Genomic DNA, 10666 nt, shown 5'->3' on the forward strand with positions numbered 1-10666 from the left:
TCCTTCTTTTCTCCACCAGTGAGATTTTCCTAATGGATAAGTATCCTTAACTTATGCAAAAGGAAAAAAATCCCATTAAAGTCCACTGGCAAAACAATCTATTTTTGGAAATTTCTCGTTACTTCAGGTGAGTCTTGTCTTATAATGTGAATTTAAAAAAATTTACAAAAAAAAATTGAAAATGATGACGTTTTCATTTATGACGTCATGAAATTTCAACAGAAAATCTCAATGGAAATCATAACCAACAATTATGTTAAAGAAACACCCTTCATCTTTCAGGGTCCTCAAACAGATTCTGAATATTGGTTCGACTATGAGAAACATTTTTGTAAACGATACATTTTTTCCGACAGAGTGAAATTTTGTCGATGGTTTGTGTCATGGTAGAGAACATCTGTACCAATTTTTACTGCCATAATTCTTCTAGATAAAAAATAATCAAGGGTGGTTGATTCTACCCCCCCCCCTCCTCCTGGGGCTACAAAAATCAAAAAAGCTTGAGGTTATCAATAGGGTTAATAAAACTATCTCAGCCAACTATCATGTAGGAACTTCGGAGCTTCTGAAAGAAATAAAGGACTCTTCGGTTATTATGCCGATTTCCTCGAACTAACTACTTTCCAGTCGGGCTATTCGCTATTATTTGGGTTTATCAAACTCCTGACTGCATTAACTCGAGTTAACTAGGGAAATAAGCTATACTCATTGATCAAAAGCCTTCTATATTTCAAAAAAAAAATGCTCTGTATTCAAATGTGCCAAAGTAATGAAAATAGATACGTGTACGTGTATTAAAGGTCCAGGGAGATTGGAAATTTTACTATCAAAACAAACAAGAGTTTATCAATCTTTTTTACATCAATTTCATCTGATATCTGATTTTGATTACCCTGGGTGCTTATTAGAGACCACTTTTTTAAGAAAACCGCTAAGTATAATTTTTTTTCAAAATTTACCATTTGTAATAACTTTCTAGGTACAACCGGTGACAAAATATGTATTTCTTGAAAAATCCCTCCCCCCCCAGATATCAGTGTTGGTGTGAGCTTTCTCTGGGCCTGGTAGCAGCCTCTCCACTCATCAACATTGATACTAGACGGGTAGGGAATTCTTGCCACAATATTTAGTCACAGATTGTAGTGATGTGAGATTTTTTAAGAATGTTTTTCACGCTGATTCATTTTGTCATAGCTCTCACCCTTGGCTTGCGATATGAGGCTGATTTTTTACGAAAATATTCGAAACTGAGGTATCAATTTTTCATGCTGATTCCAAATTTCAAATCAGTTTTTGTATATCTTCTTCCTCTGGCCTGTTATAAACCCTACTACGCGAGGTTCCTTACTCAGAAAATATCACTAAAAATGTACTAAAATATTTTGATACTAATATTTTTGAAACTAGATTCCTGTATTTACATCCACCGTCGATCCACCGTCGATGCATCCACTCGAGAAAACTTGGTTCAGATTACATATTCAAAGTTGGAGAGAGTTTAAAGTAATTCCGGGGGGGGGGGGGTACTCATATGGTCCGACCTACGGCATGTGCCGCCCATTAGGGTAGGTTTTTTGAGGTCCTCGAAATGCACTGTAAGGGTGTACTTTTAGAGGAGTGTACTGTAAGGGTACATTTTTGGGCAAAAATCAAGATAATCGAGAGAGTCAAAAGCAGAATCAGTTCAATTCATTATCTGTTCAGCCAAAACTATCCTAATAACTGCGTTTTTACTTTATAATCCCCAAATTTTATACTTTTGACCATTTTACTGACAGCCAAGGCTCAGTTTAAGAGAAAATTTTCCAAGACATTGTTCTATGCTACACTATAAGGGTTGGAAATGCACTGTAACGGTACCTTTTTAACGATTAAGGGTCTGATTTTGAAAGCCAAGTTTTGGGCGGCACATGCCGTTGTTTAGAAATCCAGTGCCCCCCGGGGAGTAATTACTTGTAGGTACTACTCCCAGTGTACTGAGCTGCTATTAGATTATCTGCCTGATAGTCAAAGATCGAAAGATGTTAAAATCAACCTGTTTAAAATATTTTGAACTAATGAACTTCTTCCAAAACAAAAAGCTATTTTTTCTTCAAAGATCACCAAAGCAAAAGCAGTTCAAAGGAGTCTCAGAATTTTGAATATCTTAGGTGTTTTCTGAATGATGTACGGTACAAAACGTTTTTAAGCGGCTTTTGTTTCCTACTAGCTTTAAATCATAGCTCTGTTTCAGTCATTAGGTGTGAAGTTTTAGCCAGTGGGTGGATTGAATTTGAAACATCCTGTTTCTATTGGATGTGTGGGTATTTACACACCCAACATCCAGTGAGGATTTCTGAATTCCGATTTTGGACACTCTTTTTTAATTCAGCATTTGCACCAGGATAAAAATATCGATCCAATTCGGATTAAACTTTGTGACCTAAAAATTCTGTCTCAAAACAATCTGCAGTGAAGACGAAACGGGCCGTAAACTTTGATAGATTTCGAATTTGATTGTCATATTCTATACTCGTTGAAAATATATTTATGAGTCAAACAATATCAAAAATCAAACAAAAATAGAAAAGAAAATACAAAACTGAATTAGCAGCTACATTTTTTTCAATGTAGATTATTTTATAAAACTAATTTTTGTTCCTTTACAAAAAAAATCTCATGTTCTTCACTCCACTGGAATAATAGTGACGGCACCACTCTTTCTCCCTGGTTTGTCCACTTACTCTTTACCCTTCTTTATAATTTCACACCCCTGTGTCGGAGACCCAGTGGGACCCCCGCACCACAGGAAAAATTGGCTAAAATTTCGTTCCTGTTGGGAAAAAACCCTGAAATGTTAGCCTGACGTTGGTAAATTAACTTTGATTTCAACCCCATTTGAAATTCAATAGAAAAATTGCAAGCCAAAACCATCATCACTGGATTATTAACATAATCATACGATGGGTTATTTTTTCTTATTTGGCACGCCCTCAAAGTAGAGAACAATTAATCGTTAATCACACTCTCCAATGCCGCGCCAATGTTTACAAAATTGATTTTAATGTTTTTTCTTACATTTTTTTTGCATCGAACGTTTTAATTGCATTCGAAATTTATTTTGTGAGAAAGAAAATCAATAAACAACAATAAAAGAAAGACATAAAGAGAAGAGAAAAATATAAAACTCTCAGTGTAATTTCTGTAATTTACTTTCCTAACTGGGAAAAATTAGTGAAAGCCATTGTGTGATTACATATACTAACAACAAAAGAATTTTCAACCCCGCAGGGATTTCGATAGAAACTTTCCATCGGGGCTGTGAGACAGGTTGCTCTTTGCTGAGCATCAAGCACCAATTTGCAACAAGTACGAAGAAATCTTTGAAATGATCCGACCCCACCTTGCGCATCATAGAAGAAAGCTATCACAAGCTGATTTGCATTAAATAGCCTGGTAGCCTATAATTACCATATTTTGGGGTTTTCAGAGGTAAAATTTAGGACCCCCTACTTTTCGGGGGGTCTATATAGAGTAGTAGTAGTATCTTCTCATTGAAGATGGCTCAATTGAAATTAATGAAGAATTCACATATACCCCATTTTCAGATTTTAACACATCCCGGAAGAATATTAACCTCGAAAATTAAAAGATACTTCTTCTGAAACTCCAACCACAGTGAAATTCATGGATGTTTTGGTTACCCGATTCAAGTCATACAATTTTTTTCGCTTGTATGTATGTGTATGTAATAGTTTATTTCAAGTTGACGAACAGGTAGCAACAAAGGCTAATAAAAGTCAACGCTACTTTACAATTTGTAAGGTGATTACAAAAAGCCAACACCTTCAATATAGGTTCGGCAGTTTCTACACGGGCATGATGTAGGCCTCCATTGCTTAATCTTTTCCTTAAAAATACTAAGATCAACTATATCTCTATACTCATCCGGAATTAATTCCCAAACTTTTGGCCCTAAAAATGAAAGTGACTCTGAACCGTGAAAAACAGAGTTTATTTCTCTTGATCTGAAGTAAGGCGTTTTGCGATTTACTTTGATATTTTCATCATGTTTGAAAATTTCTTTAGTTAGATCTGATATGTTATTTTTACATTTGAAAAGTTCTATTGCTAACAACTGAAGATTTTTATGGTGGAATTTGATGGCACCGTCTTTCTCTAAAAGCTGCTCAAAAGTAGATGTATGATCAGAATACACTATCCTCAAACATCTTTCGTGGAGGTGATTTATTTTTTGATCTAGCCTGCGAACATGAAACATCCAGACAAGCGAACAATAATTGAATTGACTTCGAAAGAAGGCATTCATGAGCCTTTGTTTTTTCTTTTGATTTATGTACGGTGCTACCCTCGCAAGTGCACTGATTTTCTGGCTAGCTTTCTTATAAATCATGTTAATGTGTGGCTCAAAAGTCAGACAGTTGTCAAAAGTTAATCCTAGGATCTTGCCTGAGTTGCTGTTAAAGATGCGTTCATTCTGTATAGTAATGAAGATTTCTTTGCTGGTATTGTTAGCTATCAACTCAGACTTGTCTGCATTTCCTTTCATTTGATTTTGGGTTATCCATTCAAAGATGATAGCAGCTCCATTCGAGAGCTCCTCACCAACCTGTTCCCAAGAGTCAGCTATCACAAAAGGTGTTGTATCGTCTGCATAATTCAGTACATTTCTATTTTCAAGAAAGTAGAACAAATCTCTCATGTAGATGTTAAATAGTAGCGGCCCTAGAATGGATCCTTGGGGAACACCTACTTTAACATTATGCCAGGTACTGTAATGGTCGCCAATTTTCGTTCTTTGCTTTCTATCTGATAGATAGGCTGCTATGAGACCTAAGGCACTCCTTGAAAATCCGTATGCTTCAAGTTTAGCAATCAATAGTTCGTGCGAGATAGATACAGTCGAAAGCTTTTGATAAGTCAATGAGTAGCGCTGCAAACTTTTTCTTTTCATCTGTAGCTTTCTTCCAAATTTCAGTCATGACTAAAAGTGGAGTTTGTGTACTCATTCCTTTTCTATATCCAAATTGTCTATTGCTCAAAATGTTGTTAAAGTAGGTTGAGACTTGGGTATGTATGACTTTTTCATAAATTTTTGACAGAACTGGGAGAATACTCACCGGTCTGAAGTTGCCCTTGTCATTCTTTGAACCTTTTCTCTTATACACAGGTGTTATATCAGCAAGTTTCAATTCTTTTGGAAAAGAGTTTGACTCGAATGACGCATTTATTTCTGAGCACAAAAACTCGGAAAACATATCACAATTATCCTTTATGATTTTCACTGGAATATCTGAGCTTGGCTGTGATTTTCCTTGAACTAAGTCCTTGATAATTTTCCCTACTTCCTCTTTCGTTGTTGGTATAAAAGAAAATTTATTTAGATACTCAGTTTTCTTGATTTCAGTGACACTTGGGTGTTGTCTATATTTCTGAATACAAATTTCAGTATGATTATTTGTTTCGTCAAATGCAACATAGGGTGGCTCAGGCAAATCTAGTTTTGATATTATTTGGCCATAATAGTCATTGAATATTTGAGCTATCTGTTTCTCGTCATTTATGATCTTTTCTTTATCCACTAAGGTATAACTCTTATTGTTTGAACCTTTATTTGAAAACAATGGTTGTACAGTTTTCCAAAACTTTTTGTTATCAGTTATGTTGGAATCTTTAAGGATTCTTCAGTTAAGTTCCAGATTTTTCAAATTCCACTAAACTGGTTTTTACACATCCACTTGGACATAGAGACAGAGCTGAGAGAAAGATGCTTATGAAAGATAGTAATGGAGTCAGATAATAAAAAGTTTCTTGATGCGACCATGCATTAATAGACCAGTTGAAATTCAACAAAGATATATTTTAACACCCATAAATATACAGACAATTTCTGTTGAAAGACATGAATGAATAGTCATGTGAACGCCGTATGGCGAAGTCTTAGCCTCGAGATGTGCTTCAAAATAAAGCAAGACTAATGTTGATTAAAACGGACACTTGTTCTTTTGGTTGTAGATTTGTTATGTAAGAGGTATTCAAAATAATCTCTTGTTTCGTGAAAAGGATTGACAGATTGATTGGCGGGAGAGAAGGTCTCCCTTATCCCATTTCAACACCATTTTCGTGAACAAATCAAACTTCTGCAAAAAACTTTTTGTCAATAACACCTCAATATATGGCCAAGAACATTGCCACTAAATCATTTTCGTGAAAATAAAGATTCTTGTTCTGAAGAATTCGAGAAATATTTTTGAAGATTATTAAGTTGAACAAGATGTTGGATGGAGACTGAAGGATTTCGTTGGTGGACATTTTTTTGCTGCTTAGCAAATGGACACAACACTTTCACACCTTATCTCTTGTGGTGTTCTCAATTACATTATTTAAGCGTCAACATCCAACACGAAAGAAAAGACAGAAGTAGCAAACGACAGTCGAGAAAGAAAAGTTGTCGACACAAAACACAGTCTTCTACTCAATAACTTGTGTTGCATTCGTCAAATGAGAAACCAACATCAAAAGACCGAAAGAATATTATAACTTGGTGAAGATAACTGACTGTGGAAAGTTATTAAACAAACAGAGTAACGAATATATATAGTTCAAATTATTATAAACGATTATCATATCTGATATAAAGTTGAGCTTTATACTCATTTAAAGATATTAACAAATTGTTATAGATTTTGTGTTGAGAGTGAAATTTTGGTCCTTGTTATGGTTGACAGTGGCTTTTGCACTTTCTTTACTAAAGATTTGGACATGTTCGATGGTAAGTCACTACCTTGCTATCGAAAAAGAAGAAAGTTGATTTCGAAGATGCCGTTAAACGGACTACTTTGATTGGATATAATTTAGCGGGGATTAAATCTCGCGGATTTTGGAAATTAAATCCTGGCGAAATCTTAGAATTTCGCGAATGAGCTCAACCACGAAACTTAATCCCGACGAAAATGTATCCCATTGAAGTAAAGTTTATCTTCTTTTCTTCTTGTCTTCAAATTGAAACGAGAATCCAATAAGACTATTCAATTCAATATTACTGTAACAATCTAGTGCTAAGAAATATGGAATTGAGTCTTTCACTTTAAGCACTTTTACTATTCGAGCATTTTGTTGAGCTCACTTTGCTGGGTGATAAACATCCAGTGGAATAAGACGGAGTAAAAGTAGAGTTGTTTTCACAATAAACAATCGATTCCTTCTGTTTTTATGTAGCATTAATGGGAACCTAGGCTAAGCAACACTTCAACAAACGGAATTCAGTATCTTTTATAATATCCTTTTCATAAAAACTCTTTTGTCAATCGTTTCGTGTATTTTTGAAGTATCATCAACAAAACTTTCCAGTGTGAAGTTGAGATCTGATCAGTAATGAAATGTTTGACGATTTCTTTAGATGCCAAGAGTGCGGTGATAGCAAATCTCGACGTGCCACCATCGAACAACAACAATGACAAACAGCAAACCAAAGCGTTCAATTTCATGAATTTCTCATTAACGAATCCTTTGGAAGATGCTTTCATGAACAACAGACCACCCTTACTCACCACCCCCTTTCACCCACAGCAGCCGTCATCTACGCCACCAGCATCTTCCACACCGCCAATCACCTCCTCTTCCTCGACAACTTCTTCAGATGAATACACTGGAAATAAATCTCCCAAAAGCGAAGTCACATCTCTTCAAGACGAACAGAACTCATTGATAGAGCAACGCATTCAAGATCGCACAATCAACCTGAGGAACACTGCATGGCCGACCTACCCAAACAACCGTCTCTTCAACTTCGACTTGGGCATAGGAGGCACGGGTCAAGCGGACCTTTCTCCCATCTTCACCAACACAATTTCTTCATGCATGGTCACTCCTCCTAATCGAAACATGAACTGGTTTAACAGACCTTCCAGTGTTGGGACCAATGACTCCTGGTCAAACGAATTCTCTCAAGGTAAACGTTTTCTTTAAAAGACAGTCCCGTCTCTACTCGATCTTAATTTCTCCACAGCGGCTTTCGTTTTGTTTGTTTCAAAAGGGGGTACAACGATTTTCATTCACAAAAAGCGCCTCTCGAACATTGTAAGTCAATAAGGACCAATATGGAAAAATAGGTTGCAGTGGACAAAAAAATTGATTTTGAACAAATCCTCCCATATTTTTTCATGCTGGCACTATTATCAAACATTCGTTTTTGTTATACTTTTCAGACCCAACTATGAGAAGTCGACCCTGTTTCTCTTCACACCAAACGCGAGAACTAGAAAGAGAGTTTGGCGTCTGTCAATACGTCACAAGGCGTCGACGCATCGAGCTCGCTTACACGTTAAGCTTGACGGAGAAGCAAATCAAAACATGGTTTCAGAATCGCCGCGTGAAAGAGCGGAAACAAAAGAAGATATCAGGAGAGGTGATTGAGCATCCAGATCATACACAAGGTCTTCTCAATCAGACGGTCATTTAGAATGAGGAGAGATTGTTGCTGAAAGTCATCACAGATGTGGAAGATCGTCAAAGTAGAGGCGCACGAAAACCCTCACTAAGTAGTATGGCGACACCATGGCTCAAATCACCCGTCTCCAGTTTTGTAAAGGTGAACTTTTAGCGCCGAACTTTCGATGGAGACTAAAAGCGTTCAACAAGACATTTTCAGTTCCGCTTATGAGTTTCTGGTTAAGGAAAAGAAAACAAGAAGAGTCTTGACAGGATGTTGTCTGCCAGACGCCTGTACTTAGTGATAATGAGTGGAGAACGACACAGTGTTGTGATGGATTGTTAAGTACAGGTGAAAAGGACACCTTTTGAACAAATAAGGAGAGGACCATATGTTGAAGCGGACCGCATATTCGACCACAACTTCAAACCATCTTTTAATCATCTGTTTATATAAAAGTAGACGAGTAAAGTAGAAGAAAGTTTTTAAGTTATTTTTGAAAGAATTTCTTGTATTTTTTGAAGGAAATGTTATTTATTATTTACTGAAATGACAGGCATGTATTGTATTGGATATATTTATTTACATTATATATTATCACAAAGAGAAAGAATTTGAAATCTTTCCACAATTATGGAGACATTATTTCATCTACTTCAACTAATTTTAAGCACTGATTAAAAAAGGATTAAAATCTTCTAATCTTGAACTTAAGTATCAAGTTACGAAAGAAAAACTACTCAAGATATGTCGGTTTGATGACGGGGGCAGGTTGAAACAACAACATACCTTTTGTGTCTGGGTCACACTAAGGTTGATTTGGTCATCGTGCCATCGTGATCAATCCATTGATTATTACTTAGTAGCTTCTAAAACAAACAGGGGAGACAATACAAAACACTTGTTAACAACATAACCGGATCGATCTATAAATAACTTTTTGAGCTCTTAAATCATAAGACGACGAGACTGAGACCCAAACAGGCGACAAGCGAGAAGAGAAGGCAATGATATAAAGTCATCATTTTCATCATCAACATCATCATCAAATCTTTCATACAAAGAGTCATCTGAAGTCATTTTTTGCTTTTCAAAATCTTTCTTTTTTCGACATTAGTAATGATGTAGTGTTGTTGTTATTAGATTATATACAAATTATTAAAAATATTGATATTACTAAACTCTAAGAATTATAAACATTTAAAAATTAAAAAACAATCAAGCAAGGAAAAACTATTTGAAAAAATTTCTGCAACATCCCCTACAAATACAGTACAAAAATAGTCATGAACTTCTAATAAAAAGTTAATTCTTAACAAACAAGCTAGATGCTGAATGGACCTACCTGATGATGAAAGTTAGATAGCAATGCGAGGAGAAAAAAATCAGTCAGAAAATATATCGTTTAGCGAAAATGCATAACGCAATAAATTCATCATTGATTGTTGATGGGGGGAGAGGGAAGGGTTGTAGGGAAAAATTAATAGAAAGTTCTGGTCGCATAAATCAGTTTTATTGACAATTGAATCATGCTTGATGGTGAGCATTGTTATCAATAATGTTTTTGTGTGAAGAACATAGAAATACAAGGAAAACATATAATGAAAATCTGCAAAGACGGCGATTTGCGGCATTTTCAACCGGAAAAATTTTTTTCTCAAAAATCGAACTCGGCCATGTTTTGAGCATTGCAAATACGCATCTTTCTGCAAAAAATCAGAAAAAGCTAAAGATGAAAATTCGAGAAAATGTAAAAAAACACGGTTTTTAGGCATATTTCTGGCATTTTCGGCCGGGAAAAAATATTTTTCGAAAATCGGGCTCCGTCACATTTTAGGTATTGTCATTTTGCAATCAGTGTGCAAAATTTTCATGAAAAAAATATAAAGTACAGCTCGAGAAATTCAAGAAATACCGTTTTTTTTCCGGCGAAAATAGGCTGTTCCGCCGCGGCGATTTTTTTTTAGAAAGTTCCGGCTTCAAAAATCACTTTTATTGACAATTAAAAATCCATGCTGATGGTGGGCATTGCTATCAATATTGTTTTTGTGTGAAAAAACAACGAAATATAAGGAAAAAGTCCGATGAAAATCTGCAAAAACGGCGATTTCCGGGGATATTTCCGGCATTTTCCGCCGGAATAGAATTTTTCTCAAAAATCGGACTAGGCCATGTTTTTTAAGACATTGTTAATACGCATCTTTGTGCAAAAAATCAGAAAAAACTAATGATGAA

General features: G+C 35.7%; 1 protein-coding gene across 1 annotated transcript; it reads left to right on the forward strand.

Annotated features, from left to right (window-relative positions):
• Nucleotides 1-6410: 6410 nt before the first annotated feature.
• On the forward strand, nt 6411-9061 carry LOC136821208 (homeobox protein Hox-B5-like). The gene is made up of 3 exons (XM_067077442.1): nt 6411-6772; nt 7400-7951; nt 8208-9061. The coding sequence occupies exons 1-3, from the start codon at nt 6718-6720 to the stop codon at nt 8459-8461; spliced, it is 861 nt and encodes a 286-aa protein (XP_066933543.1). The 5' UTR covers nt 6411-6717; the 3' UTR covers nt 8462-9061.
• The last annotated feature ends 1605 nt before the right edge of the window (nt 9062-10666 follow it).

This window comes from Clytia hemisphaerica, unplaced genomic scaffold (assembly GCF_902728285.1).
Source record: "Clytia hemisphaerica strain Z4C2 unplaced genomic scaffold, Clytia hemisphaerica genome assembly, whole genome shotgun sequence".
NCBI lineage: Eukaryota > Metazoa > Cnidaria > Hydrozoa > Leptothecata > Clytiidae > Clytia > Clytia hemisphaerica.

Bases quoted from the DNA above. Each gene is read 5' to 3' on its own strand.
- LOC136821208 (XM_067077442.1), top strand. From the start codon at position 6,718: ATGGTTGACAGTGGCTTTTGCACTTTCTTTACTAAAGATTTGGACATG. The intron at 6,773-7,399 runs GTAAGTCACTAC...CGATTTCTTTAG, and splicing joins AGATTTGGACATGTTCGATG to ATGCCAAGAGTGCGGTGATA. The intron at 7,952-8,207 runs GTAAACGTTTTC...TATACTTTTCAG, and splicing joins GTCAAACGAATTCTCTCAAG to ACCCAACTATGAGAAGTCGA.